We start from the raw sequence: 23,068 nt of genomic DNA, 5'->3' as shown, positions 1-23,068 counted from the left end.
AGCGCGGCTGAGCCATTTTGTACCGCTACACGTGTTTCTAGTGGGACTATGTTACAAGCACAAGAGTTCAGCGAGCCACCGAAGGACCGCCCTGCAGATTTACTATTGGTTCTGCAATGTAGGGAGTTTTTTTTTGAACTCTGAAATTGTATCCGCCCATCTGAACACAAAATCAGGGAGAAAGTCATCAGTCTTTAGTTAAGCAAAGTGTCTAAAGGCTGACTTGTGAGTCTAACACAGAAGAGACACTCATGGTGTCATCATGGTGCTGGCATTTGTAGCATTGTGTAAATACGTGGTGCTCTCATGAAGAAAAAAAAAAAAAAAAAAGCATGAACATAAAGGTAAGGCCAGTTGCTTTCCATCCCCTGCAGTTGGCATGTCAGTAGCATGGGATTGCGGATATTTTGACAGCCCTATACACAAATATCAATAAAGCACAACTGTTACCTGTACTCAGTATATCTACCAGTTATATGACTCACTCAAACCCCTTTCTTCTACTTTGGAAATCTATGGCAAAAGTCAAACTATGACTATAACTAGAATAGTTATTTCTAGAAAATAAAAACAGTTAATGTAATTGTGAAAACTAACCAAAACAAAACTGGAATAAGTACGAAGGATAGACAGTTGTAAATACCCTGCTGCCTACAGCAGGAGCCCTCAAAGACCTGTTACCTTAATTTGGAGGACTGTGAAAACCCAGTGTATAATGCCCAGTGTGTCTGTAGCACAGGTACATATTACATTGTTGCAGAAGTTGTTTGTGTTACACAATGTGTGGCAGTTTTGTAATACAATTTAGACACTCCTTTACACGGATACACACTCATGCACACTTAGTTCCACCAGAGCAGAGAACATTATTTCTCCTAACCTCCATTTCCTCTGAATCAGTTGTTGTACAGTAGTTCATTCATTTTAAAATTTTAATGATTTAGCTACCGGCCCATATAATATATTCATAACCCTGCTTAGGCTGCCCAGCACAGACCAGTGGGTTTGTCCTTCACACCAGGAGCCAGATTGTGTTTCATCATGACATTGCTGAGACACTCAAGACTGTGTGTGGGCGGAAAGCAGGGTTGAGAGGGGTGTGTTAAAAAAAAAAAGAATGCTTCCTCTGGCACCACACCAGCACAGGAGCCCAAATGTTACTGTCAAATGTAACAGCAAAACTATCGAGTGTGATGGTAACATTTTAAGTACTGAAATGTGAGTAGTGACTATACTAGATTATTCAGTGGTTCCTCTTTATTAAAGGGAGCAAGCTGAAACCAGAACAGTTATGAAAGATATGAGAGATATTTTACAATAACCACGACAATATCCAGGACGCAACAGAGCTTGTAGTCGTCAAAAATCAAGGAGTACTTGATCTCAGACGCTAATTAGTAATACATCATTTAAGATACTGGTTTGTTTATAAGCTGCATGGCCAATAAACATATCACTTTGCTTAATGAATGTTACGGCAGTGTTTAACGTCTTGCATGCTCATGTCCGTGAAGCTCCTTATTGTTCTTAAATCCAGACCATGTGCACTTCTCGAGGCACCGGGTCACATGAACCTCGACTCCATTTGCCTTTTGCCATTTTCAGGCTCCTCAGGGGAATTGCCTGTATCACTCACTATGCCGTTCACACACACACAACTACATATGCGCACACACTTTCACACACATGCATGCACTTCCCTAGGAACCAGAAGGGATAAATTGGACACTAGAGAAGCAATTGTATCCAGTGCGTGCTGACTGACTGTCACAGCTGAACAAACACTACCACAGCCCTGCTTTGCACTTAGGCAGGAACTGCACATCCGTCATACACACTAACACTCGTGCGTGCACTCAAACACTTCACAGTCCAAAGGTCTGTTCCTGCTTTCTTGCCTCATTTGTTAAAGCACTTTCCATATTGAGTCTCAGCCCGTTGATAGTACTTTCCAAGTTGTCAAATGGCTCATAAAGGGTAGGATGCTTATCTAAATCCACATCTTCTGTTGTTAGAAAATGGCTTTTCTCAGCCACTGGGCTTGTTAGTCAAAGCTTTTCTGCTTCGCAAGCTACACTTTAAATGACATAAGAGCAAAAAGCTTTGTGGGATTTACTCACTGGTAGTCTAGATTTACTACTCTTATTTCCTTTTATTTTTTGTATCCTCAGTCTCTCCCTGTTTGTCTTGTTTCTGTTTCATCCCTCCATCCTCCCAGTCCTCATGTAGCCTCGGGCCATTGGCTCAAACTCCAGTGCGTTGGGTCTGACCTTGTTATGGTTAACAAGTTCTCTGGGGTGTTGGGGCATTAGATCACATTTATGTTAAATATGCACATGAGGCAGGCAAAGCTGGAAATACCAACCACATGTCTACTTATACATTACTCCTCTTGCGTGTCTGGGAGACTCTTGCATGTCTTTATGGTTCTCGTGATCTTTTTTCTCTACAGCAAAACTGTAAAGCTATCTCAAAAGTATCTTTTGAGACACACAACTTAGATTAGGTACTTGTAGAAACACACTTGGTGCTCCCTTATCATGTTTCACAAGGAACTAATCGTAACGGTACGAACAGAATGAGTATGACAAGGCCACCAAGGACCACATGTGACTCCCAAAATATCTGTCTCGTGGGCAGATTAATCATGTGACATTGCTGAAATATGTCATTGTGGTTTTCAGCATTTTGTAGATAATGTTGAATAATGTCCATTTCATTCCTAACATGTACTGCCCAACTTGGATGCACGATTTCTATCCGTGAAAACACTGTGCGTGCCATTTGGAGACAGGTAACAGGGGGAGAAGAACAAAGGCTGTCACTGTTTTTGATGTGTTGACTCCAGTGCTGCTGGATCAGGAACTGTTGATGAAGCTGCATAAATTATTATCAAAGATGTGAGGCTGCGGTCCAGGCTTAATTGAAAGTGGATGAATAATGCATACTGTTGCCTTTTTTTCTTTTCTTTTTTTGGTCACATTTTGAAGGGCAGAGTGTAGCCTTGGAGCCAGGATGCACATGCACATGCACATCCTGAGGAATTTGTTGATTGTGAAGTGGTCGAATGATGCATGCAGCGCTGGCCTTTACATTTAGTTACATTTGGAGGACAGGATGTTGTGTTGTTGTCCTTGGGCCTGGACATTTGTCGTGATGTTTAAGACAATGTTGTTGTTTTATACATAAGCACCAAGGCCTCCTCCTTTGTATAGAATCTGGAAAGAAAAATGAAAATTCTGCATTTCCTAGTTAAAATGTTAATGATTTGATAATGTTAGTATGTTATAACAGTCTGCCATCACACTAAGTAATGAAACTTAGGATGATGCAGCCTTTTGCCACACTTCTAAAAGAGTCAGCTACTCTATACTATATCAAAGCTACAGTAGAAATATGCTATTCGCCCTTTCTTCTTTCAGTGCAGGGGATCCTAGAATGGGACATTTTGTCCCAGCTTGGCAAGTGGTGGTGTCGAGCTCTGTCTGAGGCAATTAATTCCAACCCAAATCAGATGGCTACTCATGCATGAATGAGTGGGCTTTTATCTGGCTGAAAGTTAAACACTTGACAAGCGAGAAAGGGCCAGAGCATGATGTTAAAGTACAAGGGAATGAGATCAGCAAGGTGTCAAACACAGCAGACAGCGCTGGGTGTGCTGATAAGAAGAGAGACAGGTGTATGTGGGTAATTCAGCTCAGTGCTTTGATTCACTACAAAATGACTGCATTGAGAGACAATTGCTTTTAGAGGTCAGTTTCTTTTCCTCTCTCATTTCTTTTCCTCTCTCATTACTTGTGTATAATAATTTTAATCTTATCTCCCCTTTTTGTCTCTCTTTCTGTGAAGAACTTGGCAGAGGCGGAGTATAGCGTGGCTTTGTACATGTACATGCGTCTGCTAGGCTACCCTGCTGACCGCATCAGCATCCTCACCACCTACAATGGACAGAAACACCTGATCAGAGACGTCATCAACCAGCGCTGTGCTGGCAATCCCTTCTTTAGTCAGCCTAACAAGGTAAGAACATAACATGCAGCAGTTGAGCACAGTGAACAGTTCCTACACTCACATCCAATGATTGCATCGCAATTTAAATTATTATAAAGCAAGTATAAGGAGAAAAATGTCCTTTTTCTTATGCAATAGAAGCATGACTGTGAGCTGAAATATGCTAATGCAACAATATTCAATAAGGGGCTTAAATCTAAATCAAAATGGTTGGTAATGTAATATCACACTGTCATATCAGCACATAGCTTTTTAAAGTAGTATTAACATACATTAAGCACAGCAGTATGTAGTTCTGTTCAGTTTAATCTCCATACAGTACTTTCATTAACTGTTCTCTTACAAGGAAGTGGTCTTGATACACCCAAAAAGTACTTAAATTTGTTCAACGACTCAAAAATAATGAAACAAAACAACGATTAAGTCCAAATTATCAAGCTACTTGAGGGGATACTTCACCTCAAAATCAAAAACATATTTCCTCTTAACTGTAGCACTGTTTATCATGAATCAAGATTGTTTTGGTGTGAGTTGTCGAGTGTTGGGGATATCAGTCCTAGAGATGTCTTGCCTGTCGGATATAATGGAACTAGATAACACTCAGCTTTTGGTGCCAAAAATACTTAAAAAGAAAAAGATCAACAGCAATGTCTCTTTCCATAAATCATGACCCAGTTACTCAAGATAACCCACAGACCTTGTTCCGTGAAGGGACTATTTTCTTTCTACCAAAATAAATCCACCAACCGTATCAAAGCGCCGAAGGAAAAGTGCATCTACTACCAGCCCATCTAGCACCACTTAGCTAGACAGTGTTACAGCTCAGCCAAGGACGCCATTAATGTTTAGATCTTGTGCTATAGTGCTGGGGTGATTCATCAATAATCGACGTCACAGTTTACAGAAATACATTGATTTGCAAAATGCGCATCAGAATATTATAGGTAACACCTAGTTGAAGCATGGATTCAAACTAAAATGGCTTACTACGGCTATGGACAGACAGCCGAAGTGAAAGCATCTTGGAGTGCTTTGTCAAGATGGCAGCAAGACACTACTGTCCTGTTCACTTTTTTTCCTCACCCAAGCATGATATTTTAGGATTATCAACACGTGGAAAGTGTTACTATTAGTAGTAAGGCCCGTTTCCACCACAGGAACTCTGGGGTAATTTTACAGGGCCGGGGCTGTTGGTGCGTGTCTCCACCGCAGGAACCACCCCCGAAGGACAGAGTTACGGAACTTTTACAGGGGCTAAACAAGTCCCTGCCTCGGAGTAGGTACTCAGAACGGCCCCGAAAAACTTCTGGGTGGGGCTTGGTGTTTATGTTGGTGCTGATTGGATATACTCAAGGCGGGATATGACGTCAACAGAAAGCGACAAAATATCTTCTCCTCTCGTTCGTAACTTCCACCGCCATGTAAATGAAGAGACACGCCAGAAACCCAGCAACCACCTCAGCTCCTTCCATGTTGATAATCGTCTTGCTTATGTCTGCTCTCTTCTCACTTCTGCTTCATACTTCTGCTTCTTCTTCTTTGTTGTTGTTCTTCTTTGTTTGTTTTCTTTGCCGCGTCGCCCCGGTCAAAATGGTCGCGCAACGATTACGTCACATCCAGAGCCTGGTAACTTTACAGGAACCTTCCTCCTATTCCGCTCTCTCAGTGGAAACACGACGGTTGAGAGGGCCGAGCGAGAGGACATTCCTGTAAAGTTCCTGCCTCCCAAATAGTACTAGGAACTTCTTCAGTGGAAACGGGCCTGTAGTCACTTAAACTTCCTGCACCTCCTCTAACACTACACCATGCATCACCTAACGTTATTCATTTGGCCGGTGAAGTTTGGTATGTAGAAAATAGTTCCTACATGAAATTGCTCACAACAAGGTTACTGTTGAGGTTTTCAATATCTTATATTCATTATTTTTGATGCTTTGAACACCACAAGCCCAGTGCAGTCTACTTCCATTATACTGGAGAGAAGGCAGACATCTCTCTGGCCAATAAACCCAACACTCGACAGCTCAAACCAAAACACTCCAGACTGATGAATAGCACTACATAAAAGAGGAAAAATATGAAATTTTGATTTGGGGTTGAACGGTCCCTTTAAAGTATATTCATAAAATGCTGACATTTACACATTTCATGTAGCATTCTAACACTGAAACACATCCGCTTCCACACGCGTGAACTTTACACGCTCCTAATATCACTTGAGGCTGACACATTTCTCCTCTCCTGTCAGGAAGGGATCCAGAGTCCCAACAGACATGTTTTCACCTCATATATATGTAGGACTAGTATAGTAGAAACATGCATGACACATAACATGCACATGAACACAGTGTCTTCACACCTTTAGATGTCAGCTGCAGTCAGAGCACCAACCCTCTATCCTCTGCTGCACTGAGAGAGAAATTCACAGCTCTCAGTTCTCACAAGGCATTTGCTGTTTCTGCCTCCCACAGTCTTATTTTTCTCCCCGTGTAATTTAAGCAGGTTTGTATATTTTGACTACAAGTTTTGTCAACTGTCTCCATCCTTGCACATACAACATTTCCTTGAGTTAAGTGGATCTGCGTGGTTGTTGCAGGATGAAAAATAAGTGAGCAGCTGATGGAAGGTCTTAACTCACATTTTCTAGTTATAGGCAAAGCAAAAGAGTATTTTTTTTTTTACCCTGGACTTCATTGTCCTGCTCCATCAAATCATGAGACCATTTAGACTGCTGCAGGTCATAAGACCCAAATAGAGCAGGACGCTCTGTCCCCATCAGTTTACATACCAGCCGGCTGCATACCTCTGTAAACTCACCGAGGTGTGTGTTGGAGTGTTTGAGCAAAAGGATTTAAATGTGCATACTTTGAGAGTGGGTGTAGACTCCATGCTGTGTTCATCCCTGAAGACTACTGTTAAATTGTCTCCAGCTCACGGTATTCCTCCCCACTCCTCTTGTCTCTCTTCTCTCTTTCCTTCCTTTACACTGTGTTAAGTCAGCAGCCCATTGGCACAGTTTCCCATCCGTTTTCTGTTTGTACTGTTAAATGCTCTTACCCGGTAGCCTCAGGTTACGCTTTTCTCTCTCTCCGTTCCTTTTCCCTACCCACACTTCCTCACCTTTCTCTGCTCTCTGTTCTTCAGGGCTTTCACACACTTTGTAATGTCACAGACTATTGAGGCACGCCAGAGAAAGTTGCAAGATTGGAGTGTAACTGGCACATCACCAGTCAGTTGGCGTGTCATTGTGCCATAATGACAGAGGGTCAGCATGCCTCCAGTTGTGTTGTGATGTTGAAATATGTTGTTTTTTGTTGTTGAATGTGTAGTGTGAGTGGTAAGCAAGATGGATTTCCTCAATGGGCCAACGAAATTGGTACATGCCAATACAGCAGGGGAGAGTGAACACAGCCCAAACACCAGGGGCCAGATGCATAAACCATGTGTATGCACAAAAACATGCCTTTTCCTCCTCATAAACTATAAAGAATGAATGTGTCGTGAGAATGTGCGCACATCATGCATGCTTCAGACCAGTCGTACACACAGTTTTAGTTGAGATAGCTGCAGGTGATACGATAAGGACAAGATTAAATATAAGTTGAGAGAGGGATAACATCGTTTTAGGTTGCCTATTTTCCTGATTGTGTTATTATATTTGCAGGTTCCACAGTGCTCTGTGAAATCTCAATAAAAGGCGCATTTATTAAGTGAATTTAAAATTATTTTTTAATTGTAAATTTCATCTGTATTTTTTATTTACATTCGTCTACCTGTTGTCTCTTTTCTGTGGAGCACTTTGTGAAGTCAATTTCAACATGAGCGCTATATGAATGAATCATTGATGTCATGTTAAATAATAATGATTATCAAGATTTTTCCACAATTATGGTTTGCAGAAATGCGATAAATAAGTGGTAAGGTCGCTACAAATTGCTACAGCAGTGTGTCATGACAGCGGCTTTGGCAACACTGGAGCACCTCGCTGATGTGACACAAGCACCTTTTTAGATAGGAATTGTGCAAATTTGCAGGAAAGCCCAATCAGTCTTTTTCAGCATTGACAGTATAAAAACAAAATCGGGGAGTGCGGCAAAATGCCGTCTACCTAGTTTTGTTTATACAGAATATGCCTTTTTCGGGGCAGTGGGGGGCATGAGCAAGTAACAAAACATGTAGCTCAACGTGTGACGTGGGAGGGAAGCCGCGGCTGGTCAGTCCTTTGGTGATTCTCTCGTAAGTCGGCCCGTTCCTCACTGTTCCCATCATCTGATGGTTAATGGCCTCTTCGTTTTTCGTTTCCTCTTGCAATTCTTTGTCTCCTCAGTTGCTCATCTTTACAGTGTCTGTCAGGTTTGCGTTTCCCTTTTGCTACTGGCTGCTCATTCCTGCTATCAGCTGTTTCCTGTTAGTCCACCACCAGTGGGTCATGGGCACGTGCAGCGTCATCAACAGTCCCTCTCGTTGCGGAAGGCCTCTTTGGTCTTTTTAAACTAAAAGGGTTCTGCCAATATGACTACCCTACACGAAGGAAAATTGGGCACCTCGGATCAACTCGCCAATCCGGCTCTCTGTGTCTAAACACTCGCAGCTTGCCGGCAAAACGGCCCAACATTTGCGGAAAATCTGGCAGTGTAAAGAGGCTACAATCGATGACATTGTACTTTCTTTATCGTATATCTCACTGACAACTATCGTTGTGTTAAGGGTATTTCTACACCCATTTATGGGGAACCATAGGAGTGGAAATGAGGCTAGTGCACTTGCACCAAGCACCACAGTAACTGAGATTCATAAAACAGAATCAGGTGTACACATAACTTCATTAATCTGACGAAAATAATGCATATGCACATCTTTGCTTTTGTGTGTACAGCCCTACCATCAGCCTAACCATATATAAGCTTAAGAAAAGATAGTGCTGCTGTTATTCTATGTCTTTCTTGTTGGCAACAAAGATTATCAAAAAGACCAGAACCTGTCTGTCGCTTGATACGATTCTCCAGCCTGACGTAAGAAGTAAATCTTTAAAAACGGGTCATGAATACATAGTTCTTAGATAAAATGGAGGTCTAAGCTGAATTTTGCTTTGTTAGTACGGCCATTTTATGTAATTTAGTTATTTATTTTTGGTCTTTTAATGGGATTTGTTGACAATAAGAAAAATACAGAATATCATCAGCCTTATCCTTTAACACATGAGGGCAAAGCACAAATTGCTGATTGTTACTGTTTATTAATTGTCTAACAAGTAGGCAGGAAGTGAATCCCTCTCATGTCTTTGTGTGCGTGGTGCATTCTACCTCCTGCAGGGCTGGAGGCTTTCATCTCCTGTTGTCGTGTTTGTTATTTTGTGCTGTGCAATCCTACCTTGTTGCTTTGTCTTCAAGTCTATTCCCTGTTCTGACAGCTCGCCAGAACTTGTGCTTGGTCATGTTAAATGTCCCGCAATGTTACAACATAAAGTGTCATTCATTGTGCTCATGGCCTTAGTCAGTATGCATGCCTGGTAATAAAGTGACAGGGGTGACAGGCTGTTAGATTTGCTGAGAAGAAAGACAGCCAGAGAGGGAGGGAGATGAAAAAGAACGACGGGCTCTTGTGGGAAAATGCTGAGCAGCTGAAAGGTCATGGCGCAGAGCGTTGGGTCCACAGTGTGTCTGGGAATGTGTCACAATAGCTAAAACCAAGCAAATGTCAACAGCCATCCCACTTTACTGCAATGACTTTAATTAGTGAGAGAAGAAGAGTAGGGACAGTTAGCACCAGTCACAGTCCCAAAATCAAATAAACACTTGAGCCCAAGCTGTCTGCTGAATCTCAAAGACTACAGTTGGCACACATATGCATGCATCTTTAATGATGATGCTTTTTTAGTTTACGCTATGAATTTTACAGACAAGGTCCATCTGTGTTTGTTTTCTGTTGGTACTCTATTACAAACTCATTGCATCAGTTGCATCCCTCAACGTAGTCCTTACAAGCAGCCATGCAGTGAAACTAAATAATGGAATTTTTGGAATTTTGAACAATTTTCATTGAGTTAATCTGTGTTAAGTTAGTATGAAAGCACATTAACAGAGTTAAGGCAAGATGAATTACAGGGGAGTAGTGTTCATGTTGAATCTTTGAGTTCAGCATCTGCATCCCTCCTTTCATTGATACATATGGCTGGCTGTAAACACACACACATAAACACATTTTCTCCATCTTTCTTGAGAGCAGGAGCCTCTTTAATAACAGAAAAGAAAGTCTTATGACCAGAACACAGGTTTCGTTTAACCAGATATGTTGACATATATAGGGAAACGTCTCCCAGCATGTCCCAGCTTGCCTTTTTTTGTTTTAAGGCCGATAGGAAACACTCGTGGATATGAAGGCACAAGAAATAAGACATTACACTGTTAACTGAAAAGCTGAATAATCCAGCACTCTGACCCCAGGGCGTAATTGCCATGAATAAGACATAGCGGGATGGATAGAGTGACTAACAAAGAAAGAGAAGAGAGATCTACACTTGGCCATTTGCTTAGAGTTGGCCTGCTTGTTTTCATGATAGTGAGAATAAAAGAGGGCAAGATGGAAGAAAGTGATTCACAGTCAAATAGCTTCTGTTGGCAACAAAGTGCGTGAGGACAAATATGGGTCTCAGAATATTCTGTGTGTCTGTGCTCCTTCTTTCTTCCGCAGACATGCATGTGCCACAATGACATGACCTCTGTAATTCACTCCCTGGAAGATTGCTCATAAATAACTAAACACCATGCAAAATGTTACGCCTTAGGGAGACTCTCTATCTGGGCTTGGTTGTCACTGTCTGTGGGCTAAGAATAACTCCCCCTCTTAAGCGCCCCTTCTCTGCTAAACAAGTTGCACTGTTTTAGTTAAAAACTGTGCGGTTATAGCCTACTTCAGCAAAGGCTGTGATGGACTGTTGTGTGTGTATACCACATTTGTGAGAACATGTGCGTGCATGCATGCATACCGCGGCTGTTTGAGTTGAACATTAAACATTTGACTTGGACATACAGCCCGCAATGCCTCATGCTATTGTAAAACAGACATATTGTTGCCTCTGGTGCTGCACCTGTTCTACATAGCAACAGGGAAACGTAAATAAATATTGGTCTGCTGCATCATTTGTCCCATCTTTCCCTCTTTTACAAGTTCACATGCACTGTGCCCACACTCCCTTCCTGTTGCCCAAAAGGGGTGCTGGAGGGGTTTGGCACAGGGAGTTCTAGGGTCACTGAAAGTGGCATTAGTTAATAGGAGGCAACAGCGACCACAGGATGACTTATTTAGCATGGCCGGTCCATAGGTTGGTTGCTGTAGTCCTGGACCAGTGTGGCTTCTTGATGGTAGCTGATGACCTATTGATCTCCACAGAATTGATCTATAGTGGAAAGACTAACATCTTTCTGCTGGACTTTGGACTTTGCAACATAAGGCCTATGTAACTGCACAGTCGTATATTTTGTACAATGGTAAACAAGGAAGACTTTTGACCTGTTTTGTTTATGTAACCATTATTTACATGCATTCTTGCTTTATGTAGGTTAAGGCTAACATTATTGCTTCTTACTTGGTTGCCATTGCCATTGCCATCACCAAGTGGGTGGACACACTGGTTCCACAAATATTTTCTGCCGTTTATCTTCCCATTTTATATATTTTCTGAAAGGATAACATCAGTGTTACATAACATAGAAATTTGGGAAACTTCCAGAACATCTATAGGACTGTTGTGACCATCAGTTTTAATCATTTCAATTATGCTTCTTAGAGATTATGGTGTTTTGTTTTGTTTTTTTCTGGTGACATGGTGGGCGGACAGCCCTAAGTACTACAACACCCTACCTACGGGAATTCCTACCAATACAGGCAGCTGCAGACCCAGACCCAGAGTGAGTCTGGAGGAGAGTGAGATGGAGGCAACTGCCCGGAGGAAGAAAGGCGTTGTCCGGTTAGGCTTAAAGATAACGTTATCTCTTGCCTTCTGATTAGAAGTGGTGAATTTACAGCCCACAGCAACTTAATACGATACAGTCTCTGGCTTTTGTCTGATATCAAGTGTCCCTCCACATTTCTGATCTGTCATTAGCGTAGTTAGAACGCATTAGCGCGGAGGGCTAACTTAGCTTGTTTACTCGCTCTCACTCTGAACATCTCGCTGATCACAACCGTTAATCCAAAATGCGGCGTGTTTCAGACGACTGACAACTTGCAGATCCTTTGCGCTTTGTGCAAATACGTGATGGCTCCATTTTTGGCTCACGTACCCTCGCGCCGCAAACACTATTTCAAGCAAAACATAGCTTATTTAACAGAAGCGCCATTGAGACATTTTCGCGGAATCCTTGTTCATCAGTCTTTGTCCGCTGCCTTTATTCAGAGGTTTTTGCGCGTCCGTGAATACAGCGCAGACGGAACTCCTCGGGAGTTCTTTTTTTCCCTCAGTAGCAGTTTGTGGAGTTTTGAATCGTGGTTTGGATAATTGATTAGTCGATCAGAGCAAAGCTGATGATAACAGAACATGGGAGGATGAGATGAGAGGAGCAGACAAATGAAAAGTTTCACTTTTACTGCTCCGTCTGTGCCCAGAGTATGTTCTGCAATGCAACAGTGTGGAGCAACAAAAAACTGAATGGTAAATATAACAGTGCTCCTAATGAACGATCCAGCTCCAAAAATAAAACATCAAAGATGTTTAAATCGTGGCATGCCACCACAAATTTTAAGAATGTGTTGGAAACCCTAGGTCTGGCAATAACAGGCTAGTTCTTTTAACAGCAGGACCAAACTTGTGAGAGTTTGAAAGCCTGTGCATATAGATATTGATGACATGTAGGCTGTAGGAGCAGTTGTACATACCGTACAGCTAGTACTGTGTCTAATGGGTTCAGTTTTTACATGGTTTCATCTCCATTTCTTCGCTTTGTATCAAGCTGGAAGTGCAGTATGTTTTCTTTATTATGTAAGGTGTAACAGCACTGGCAAAGTCAAAACACAGCTCTGTTCTTCATGTACAGGAATAAGTACACTTCTCAGCAAGACAGGATTACCAGGGTATAAAAGCAAATTGGCTGACATGAGTTTTCTTTTGCTTTGAAAAAAAAAAATCCCACAGAGAGTCACTTCTCCATTCTCTGTCTCCCCCCTGAAATAATCTCTGATCCAGTCAAGCACCAGGGCCCCCAGTACCTTGGCCCTGAGTCTCAGGGGGGCCAGGTAAGAGGCTAGTGGCGGTAAATGCCCTCTAAGCCGTATTAGCCCCGCCGGTTGCCCATGTGGCCCACAGCGATAACAGCAATAACAAGAAAACACAGGCGCCATCATTCACCTCCCTCAAAAATAAATAAAAAAGAAGAAAAAGAATTTAAGACGGAAAGCGGTCTCCTTCATGTTTCTAAACATTTCAGCCAAATCCCTCCACCTACCTAAAATGCACACACTCATTTACTTTGCAAAATACATCAGCTGCCATGGCTTAGTTAGCACTTTTTTGATATGTATGTGTATATTTGTGTGGGTTTTTTTCCCTGTTCAATAATGAACATGTTTGTGTGTCTGTTCAGGTGACAACAGTGGACAGGTTCCAGGGTCAGCAGAACGACTACATCATCCTCTCACTGGTCCGCACCAAAGCCGTGGGACACCTGAGGTAATTACTTCAATGCACGCAAAGCACAAAAACTTGCCTGACCTAAAATAGACACCTTCAGCAGCTATTCTACTACAAAAATACTTGTTTAATAGGATGTGCACCTAAGATACACATCCTCCAGGGAAGCAGCACAGCAAAAATGTAGGCACTTAACTCTCTTGAGACAGCTGCTCTCAGGAGGCGTTCTCCCTTTGTCATGTTTAACTACTGAATGAAGTTTGCTAAAGGAAAAAGAAGACAATAACACTGCGGCTGTCTTCAAGTATGTATGAGCTTAATTTTTAAGGCAGGGAGGATAAAGGGTGCTTCAGGACAGGAACATGTCTGTGGAGCGGCTGTACTTTTTGTCCTGGTTCAGAGAAGCTATTGTGCTCTGATGATTGGGGTGAGACTATCACACAAAGAGCTCTGCTGTGATCAAAGACGTACCATATAACAGTCATTAAGAGGCATGATGTTTAACCAACTGCAGTGGTAGGTTTTATGTCTTTTTGTTCCATGTCCCATTGCTTTTTGCTCAGCTGTACTCCCTTGCTGGCCTCTTCCTCTTAGTCTTCAGCTCCGTATTCTTATCTCTCTGCTCCCTCTTCTCTTCATCGCCGCCTCCATGCCCATTTCACTGAATTGATTTGTAGTGAAATGGCCCTTCACTTCTCGGCTGCCTTGACACCCCGATGAGCTCTTCACACCTAATATGCTGCTTGTTTTAATACCAGACAATTGAGGCTGAACTCTTCCCCAGTACTTCAGTTTGCCATGCTGTGATGTACAGTAGCTGCTTCTGGAATTGCATCGCTCACAGCTTTATCACAGCTGCACTGCGAGTGCTTTTACCAGCCCTCACATTGGACAGTCTGCAAATCGGAACCCCACTGCAAATAACAAGCCATTCCTTTTTTAGCTAAATGCATCGCCCCCTCTGTACCCCACCCTTGAGCGTGGTCACTTTTAGCCGGCAGAGAAAACACTTTAAAACTCTATTTTGTTCTTTTCTCGTCTCTCAGATAAAGGAATGAATTGATGTAGCTGGGAATGAGAAGTGCAGCAGGCCTCAGAAAGTGGTAGTTTATCTTGCTGGCAGCGCCTGCTTTCCTCTTGGTATCTTTCATTTGATCTTGTCTTACACTGGATATTGCACCCTGCCTCATACACATTCTCAGCCCACACTAAGTGGGAAGGTTGTCAAAGGTTGTCCCTGTAACAATGTGTGAGAACTCTACTTAGCAGATAGTGAAGGGTATACAGCAGTGCTAGAGTTTCTATTCTCCTAGATAAGTATCTGTATCAAGGACATTAAACCCTAGTTTTTTAATTAGCTTCTTAAGAGTGATGAGCTTCATGAACACACATTTTTCTGCACGAATTAGAACAGTTTTTGGTAATTCAGCATGAAAATATTTGAATCAAAATTTGATGGCAATTGTGTGGCTGATTGATTATGCTGTCAGTCTACGTTAAATCTAATCAGCTGAGTTCATGGGCGTCAAACATTCCTCCTCTTCCTTCTTTCAAAACCCTTTTGAAATGAATTTCATATTGTGCTTGTTTCCTTCTTGGTGGCCAATTTGTATTCCTTTTCATACTTTTTTTGTGCGTGAGTACTTAGAATACTATAATTCAAGTACTCAAATATGGAAATTACATAAATGCCCATCCCTATTCCATATGCTCCTGTCTTCTTGCAGTCCAGCTGTTGTCTTTCCTGTTAATCCAAAGCCAATTGCTGCTTTTTCTGCCGCATTTGACAAGGGTTTGATTGCTTTTTGCGGGAGTGACCCCTCACCTCCATTTTCTTCAGTAGACTGGCTTGAGTGTTGAAGCCACAATGTGTGCAGGGAAACAAGTTTTTTTTCTAGGTCATTTTGAATCCCGAGCAGCCTGCAGAAAGCTTGCATCCTTAGATGCTATGTGGTGCTCTGGAGGTTGGCCTGTGGGTACAAATGGTGTCAAGTGGACACTGCCACTGTTTGTAGGAAAGCATTTGCGGTGGTTTGCCTCTGTTCTGAGGTTGAGTCCAACTGTCTGGGAACTAGGTTATGCCTCCAAGTGTAATGCCCTTGGGCGAGGTTTGTAGTGCACCCTGTTAAAATGTGGCTTAGTGATGCAGGTGCTTGGCAAAGGGAGCAAGGGGGCGTCTTCTGTGAACCACTATTCCAGATTCTGGGGTTGTGGTGAATGAGGACCTGCTCCCTGTAGATATAAGCTCTTCAGTCTAAAGAAACAAAAACACAGGGACTCTTATTTTAAGGTGATTATACACAAAAGACAACATACTTAGTATATTCTATCTCTGCCAATGTTGCCCCCTAAATCTTACACAGTAATATTCATTCTTCTGAGTGCTCAGCTGAGTGGTTGAAAGAGCAATGGTTCATGGGAAATTCTTGTGATGTCCACTGTGTTTTTCCCATACTGGAATCACTGTGGTGTACCACAGTCCTACCTCATAATCCAACCCCCAGTACTCTCCCCTCTTCATGCATCTGTCCTCATGGCAATCTGCTGCCGTGACAACCACAGGGGACGCAGCTGACCATATGACAAGCTGACCCTTGGTTTGACAGGAGAAGCATCCCTGCTGATGCACACAGGCACACTCACATGCAGGAGCACACTCTTTGACAGGGAAGCACAGATCCAGACACGCTCTGACATGTACACACACACATAAACACACATGTGAGAACACACACGCGAACGGTATTCGTCCACTTTGCCCTGCCATGTCGCAGCACAGCACAGGTGGGCGTCTCTCAGTAGTGCCATGTCCACAGGCTATCATGTCTCATGATTGGTTCATCTTTTCTAGAGCTCTGTGCTCATTGGTTGCAGGCTGTTGTAGTTTGTCTCTGTGGAAATGTTGGGCTTTCAAGTTTGATTTTGTACCATTTGCAGTAATTTTACATAAACCTACCGGCTGCACGTGCTCACTCACTCATAAACCCTGCATGATGGTTTTTATAAGCCATTTTTTCTCTCTACATATTCATGGAACTCATCATGCATATTGCAAGGATTAATCCTCTTAATCTCATGAAGTACTCAGGTGGACATATTCCACATTTTTTTGGCTACATTTCCACATATATATGTGTTGATGTGTGCTGCATACACACATGGGTGTGTGCCAGACTCTTGTATGTCAAAGCAAAGACTGTTTTCATTCTTAGCAGAGCTGCTTGAATAAGACAAACACTCCTTCCCCCTCATATGCTCTGCCTCCTTCCGTGCTCTGTAGATTTCTATAAGCCAGTATGCTTTTTACTCACAGATTTACAGGCCAGCTGGTCATACTTTGCACAGCTCCATTATGTTGCCCATCCAAACACCTCGAGCACACAATACAAAGATTATTTCATGCACACAGTTTGAAGGATAACCCCTTCTTTTCATGGCTGGTTCTCTTTGTGAAAGAGAACATTTTTGTGGCTTTTTGAGATGTTCAAGAGTATCAGCCTCTATTTCACCATGTGTCATGTATAGAACTTTTATTATAAGAGTAGAATATGGGGATGTGTACTGTGAGAATGCTTTTTTTTGTTTACGTAACATACTGTGTCTTAAGTTTGGGCTGTCAAATGCAGACCTTTGCACATCAAGTCCGTATTTTTCTTAAATTTTCTTTAAATCTGTTATCTGTTAAAAATTGTTTCACACAGAAACCTTGCACACTGAGTCTGTTGCGCTAAATTGCTACCCTGGAAATCCAGAGTTCTCGCAAGAGCACAATTTGAATTTGCTCAGCGAGTCACTCTGGCAATCAGTAATGATGCTCATTACCCATGCCATTGGAGCCGAGCTCCACCAATCACATCGGTGTATCTGATATAGGCGGGCCAGAGGCAAGCTAAACAGATGACGACAGCGCTGCGACGACAAAGTCCGGAATCGGTCAGTAAACATTGCAAGATGGCTACAGATGAACATCAGTTGTTTGAAATGGCTTTGGCCGCTACAATGAACGAGTTAGACTTGGCTTTTTCTCTAAAAGAAGAACAGAAGACGGCGCTCGAATCTTTCCTTTGCAAGAAGGATATTTTTGCTGTTTTGCCATCCGAATACGGCAAGAGTCTAATCTTCCAGTTAGCTCCGCTTGTGGCTAAGCGCTAAGTCTTGTTCTGATTGGTCATAGTATTATCCAGTTGCGTAAAGTGATATTTTCAAATGCATGCTTGGTACCGCCCCTCGAGTTGGGCCATTTTCATTACTCATAGCCAGACCCTAAATCTTTCTAGATTTGGGTCTGGATTTCCAGGCTACTAAATTGCTCTACTAATGGCAAAATGGCAGCACGGTGGTGCAGTGGTTAGCACTGTCGCCTCACAGCAAGAGGTTCCTGGTTCGAATCTAGGGTGGGGGGTTCGTATCCCGGGTGTAGGAGCCCATCTGTGTGGAATTTGCATGTTCTCCCCATGTCAGCGAAGCTACTCCGGCTTCCTCCCACAGTCCAAAGACATGCAGGTTAATTGGTGACTCTAAATTGTCCGTAGGTGTGAATGTGAGTGTGAATGGTTGTCTGTCTCTATGTGTCAGCCCTGTGATAGTCTGGTGACCTGTCCAGGGTGTACCCTGCCTCTCACCCAATGTTAGCTGGGATAGGCTCCAGCTCCCCCACGACCCCCCAACAGGATAAGCTGTTACGGAAATTGAATGAATGAATGAATGAATGAATGAATGAATGCAAAAATTCGTAATACAAGACAAAAGGTTTGCTTCCTTGCTTCTCTCCTCTGGAGGTACCTCCCTGGCTGTCACCACTTTCTGCGTGGGCCTTGCTGTCCACCTTCTCCACTCTGTCACTCTCTCTTTGTGTCTCTCTGTCTGCGTGTGGTCCTCATCCTCTATTACAGCCTTCTTTTTGTCACCATTATCCACCTTAATATTACTATCTGCCCTGTTAAAAATAATACTGTGTGCGTGCGCCCTGTTCCACATATAACAACTTCAGATAAAGAATACTGATTTGGTGTGTAAAGGCCTTTAAGCATGTTTTTTTATCTGTTAACTTGGGTACATGGACATTAAGTGGAATTCCGCTAAAACAGAGCACGACAGCAAACCAAGCAGGATTCCTTCATTCTCTGGCAAATGACTCCCCTGTCTCTAATCTCTTAATTCTACAGGATGGCATAAAAAGTAACCTATCTGCCCTCTCTTGTACTCTCCCTCCTCTCCCTCTCTTTATCCATCTTGTTTACCCCTGCCCTTTGCCTTTCATTCCTTCATTTCTGTCATGGCTTCTGTTTGTCCCCCTCACCTTTCGCTGCTTATCCTTCACTAAACCTCTCCCCTCCTACTCGACACTGCTTTTCCCTTCCTTTACAATCTTTTCTTGATCCTTTCACTTTGATCCCTTTTTTTGTTTTTGCCCCTACACATGATTTCCCTCTCCTCCTACAATTTCACACTTTCTTCCCACTTCTCTTTTTTTCCCTCCTTGTGTCAAACCAATTTTCAACTTTTTTTTTTCCTAACACTCCACAGGGATGTGAGGCGTCTGGTGGTAGCCATGTCAAGAGCCAGACTGGGTCTGTACATCTTCGCCCGGGTGTCTCTGTTTCAAAACTGCTTCGAGCTGACTCCTGTCTTCAACCAGCTCACTGCCAGACCCCTGAAGCTGCATATCAGGCCGCATGAATACTACAGCCAGGAACAGCCCGTATGTAGACACACGCATGCACACACCAGTTTCCATAATCTTATACTTCATTAAATTTGGCTGATGATTAAGCACTCCAGCTCCATATTTGCCAGTAAGAACCAACTATTCCATGTTTCGCTTCAGGACCCATTTCCACTCTCCAACATCCCTCCTTGTCGTTGCTACCACAGCCCCCTCACTATATCTATATACTATATCCTGCCTCTATATTTTGGATGGCATCATCTTTCCCCCTGGTCCTCACTGGTCCCAGGTCTTACCACAGCTTTACCCATAGACCCCGGCCTGTTAACAGCATTCTGCAGGAGCCATCTGCAAGGATGGGAAACACGGGCCTCGCTATAATTAACCCCCGAAGGTCAGATGGCAAAATCACTCTCCCAAATCCCGCCAGGCCAGCATGAGACGACTGTTGTCTGGTCACTGTGTCTCGCTGACTGGCGTGTGTGGCAACAGGGGTGTCTAAAATACCCCATAGCCTCTGACACTTCCTCTGACTCTAGAGTGTTCATCCCCATGGGGGACAGCTCTTTTGGGCACACACATGCGGCCCCTGCTTAGCCCGTCTATCTGGAGTCAGTAAACCCCTGCTGTTTACACGCAGATGCAGATTAAAAGTCAGATTTTTGTCTGCCAACACTGAACCAGAACTTTGACAGACTACTTAACAGTGCTGATTCAGAGGCAGTTATAAAAATAAAGGATAACACTGCTGCTTAATGCTCCATATGGATATATACGTATTTACAGCGCTGTAGGGTGGTACTGGACAGACGGTAAAGCTTAAAGTCTAATCACACTCAATCACTGGAAAACACCTTGATGTTTTTACAGATAGTTTTACAGTAATAAAAGCACACACAGTTAAGTTTTACAGTACTGAAGCTGTCAGCGCATTCACTTGATGCCCAGAGGGCCTCTCTGAGCATCACCCCTGTATTTATTAAATATTCTGCTCGCCTCATTCCTCAGTTTAGACTGCCGCACTCTGTCTGCATACTAATTCTGTTAAATTACAAACTCTGAATCCCCGACTCCTTTTGATAGTATGCGAGAAGTGATTGCTGGAGGCAGTGAGTGAGAAATATGCTTTAAAATAACAAGCGTCACAGGCAGGTGAAGTGTAATTTCCCTCAACATTTGCATCAGATCCATACTTTACCGTGTGGCACCTTAAAGAAAGGTATACGCTTTCATTACCATCACATCCTGGATTAGAAACAGTCTTTGTCTCACTTGTATTTTTTGTTCCTTCCCTCAGAGAGATGCTTCTGGACAGCCAGACCAAATCATCAACAACATGCCAGAGATGACCAACCTTGTGTACAATATGTACATGCACATGATCCAGACCTCCCAGAAGTACAGACAGGTAAACACCTTTTGATAAATACAATGATGAAGAATGTGAAAGACAGGATATAGTACTGTATCATATTACTACTGTCTCAAAAGTATATCATGGAAAGGAGGCTGATACGACTAAGGCAGTATTCAAAATCTCCTACTACATACTAAATACTAGTATTCAGTAGTATTCAGTATGACACTTGTAAACCGATGTATTTAGCAGTATGCCAGGAAGAAGCAGAAGTAAACAACAGCACAGCAAACCACCACTACTGCATTTCGTTGGTTCACCTGTGTATAAGGGCATCTGCACCTGCTCTGTCCCTAATAACAACAAATAGAATTTAACATTTGATTTAAGTTATGTACATGTCATGTTGTTTTCTTATTGACAGTTTGCTAAGGTTAATGTTGCTTTCTTCGTAATATCAGGTGTTAGCTTAGCAGGCTTAACTTAAATGTTATAGCTTTGTTATGGGTAGCAGGACAGATGTAGTGATACGTTCATTACAGATGTCACAATTGTGAATTATTTTCCTTACACAACAGTAAATTAGAGTTAAAATGTGTATTCCTCTTTGTCCACTGACGAAGGGATTGTTGTGATGGTTCCAAGGCATTGCATTGTTGGATATAGTTTGTCTGATATCAGACAGAATTGTCAAGTGTTTACTCTTCGTTTCTATTGTCCATCTACTCTCAATGATTTCTCCAGGACCAGAGCGCAGTAAAACAAACTACGATGTCAGGTGATATTGAGAAGACATGTCGATTTAGAACAGCCTCGATAACAATGTCTTATCTTGTCTGTAGCACTCGCCATGGTTGTAATTACCCCTCATTGGTTCTGGTGCAAAACCTGTTGATTTCCAGCACGTTGCTTCACAACAGCGTTAGTCCCACCCATGTCACTGATTGGATAATTAAGTCTCCACAGGGCACTCAGTTGTCGTTTTTTTTAATTAACCGGGAAAAAAACTGTTTCATGTCACAATGCCAGACAACTCTAACTCGGCGGAGTCGGAGGATTAAAAGGTCAGGGCCAAGGCAAGGGTGAGGCAGACTGGTCAGATACATAATGGAGATTCTGAGACACCTTAGCATTTTTGGCATGCTGCAAATTTTGCTTTTCTTTGCATACTACATGCTCAATTTGGCCAAATTAGTAGTAGTGCCTGTGTAGTAGGTGGTTTTGAATACAGCCGAAAACTATATAAAATTTGTACTTCTACTGTATCGAATATACGCACGATATTAACATGTTCATCTTTAACTTTCTTTAAGTTTGGTGACACTAAGTGTTTAAGCACTGAAACAGTGCTTAAAGATGTCACTGTCTCTCCCTGGTTGCTATTTTAGTATTTACTTTAAACTGTAATGTAGAACAGTAAATGGGTCACATATAAGAGAGCTATTGTAGTTGAAGAGGTAGTAGATTGAACAGGCCACAAGCCAAACACATTCATAGTGGAGCTCAGGTGATTTTTACACTGTAGTCACTGTCACATATTGTCTCTTGTGTTGACCTAAAAAGGAAGATGGGACAAGTTAGAAATAGACTTTGCTTTATGGTATATACTACATCGCCTTCAACATAGATTGTTTCCTAGTTGAATGCACCAAAAAATCTTCATGTACATTTTTAATATTTTCCCTTCCCTTCGCTTCTCAGCAGCAACAGCAGAAACTGGCACTACCTCCTCAACAAACCAAGACCGACGCTGTAGTCGAGAAAGCGCCAGTTAGCTCCGGGGAACCACAGGAAGAAACCCCCATGGAGCAAGACACCCCAGAAGGAGAGGCAAAAAACTCCGAGCCAAACTCAGAGGACACCAGTGAAAAAGAAGAAAAGCAAGACACAGTGGGTCACGCTAAGATGCCAGAGCATCCCGGCAGAGACAGCGACAGCGAAGGCGAGGACAGCGGAGAGGAGCAAAAGGAGTAGAGGCTCCACATATGGGACTGCTGTTTAATTAAAGGCCTCAGTTGTTGAGGGGACCAAGTGGACTGTCCCTTCAGGAAAGATTAGCGGGGACTCAGTGATTCTGAATTAGTTTTCTACTGAAAGAAGATCCCGGTGATAATGTTTCATCCTTTTTTTCTAGAGCATTCAATTTTGTAACCATCAGTACTTTTCTATTAAAAAAAAAAAAAAGTAAATCCTTCATTGTCTGTGACATGTGTTACTATACGTGCACCCACCCGTGCTTATAATACTCTTAAAGAGGTCCTGAGCTATATCACTCTTGCACGCACACTCTCCCAGACAAATACAGTGTATAGTCAACATGTTTAAGCCTTGTTAAAATCTCTCTGTCATGATACTTCCATCCATTCATCTGCTTCCCTCCTCTGCTTTAAGCACAACTCAAATCTGA

The 23,068-nt window shown here is 42.6% G+C and overlaps 1 protein-coding gene across 2 annotated transcripts in view; it reads left to right on the top strand.

Moving 5' to 3' along the window:
- aqr (aquarius intron-binding spliceosomal factor) overlaps nucleotides 1-22,839 on the top strand; it is a 69,309-nt gene extending 46,470 nt beyond the window's left edge. The window contains exons 32-36 of one of the 2 annotated variants that reach the window (XM_049595589.1): nucleotides 3,850-4,020; nucleotides 13,590-13,675; nucleotides 19,163-19,337; nucleotides 20,602-20,712; nucleotides 22,366-22,839. In XM_049595589.1, coding sequence (XP_049451546.1) covers nucleotides 3,850-4,020; nucleotides 13,590-13,675; nucleotides 19,163-19,337; nucleotides 20,602-20,712; nucleotides 22,366-22,635 — 813 coding nt within the window. In that variant the 3' untranslated portion in view covers nucleotides 22,636-22,839. Of the gene's footprint in view, nucleotides 1-3,849; nucleotides 4,021-13,589; nucleotides 13,676-19,162; nucleotides 19,338-20,601; nucleotides 20,713-22,362 lie in introns of both variants that reach the window. The other variant, XM_049595587.1, reaches the window with a different exon arrangement.
- The last annotated feature ends 229 nt before the right edge of the window (nucleotides 22,840-23,068 follow it).

Source organism: Epinephelus fuscoguttatus, linkage group LG14 (assembly GCF_011397635.1).
Source record: "Epinephelus fuscoguttatus linkage group LG14, E.fuscoguttatus.final_Chr_v1".
NCBI lineage: Eukaryota > Metazoa > Chordata > Actinopteri > Perciformes > Serranidae > Epinephelus > Epinephelus fuscoguttatus.
The sequence above is the reverse complement of the archived record's forward strand: the minus strand, read 5'-3'. Positions and strand labels throughout refer to the sequence as shown.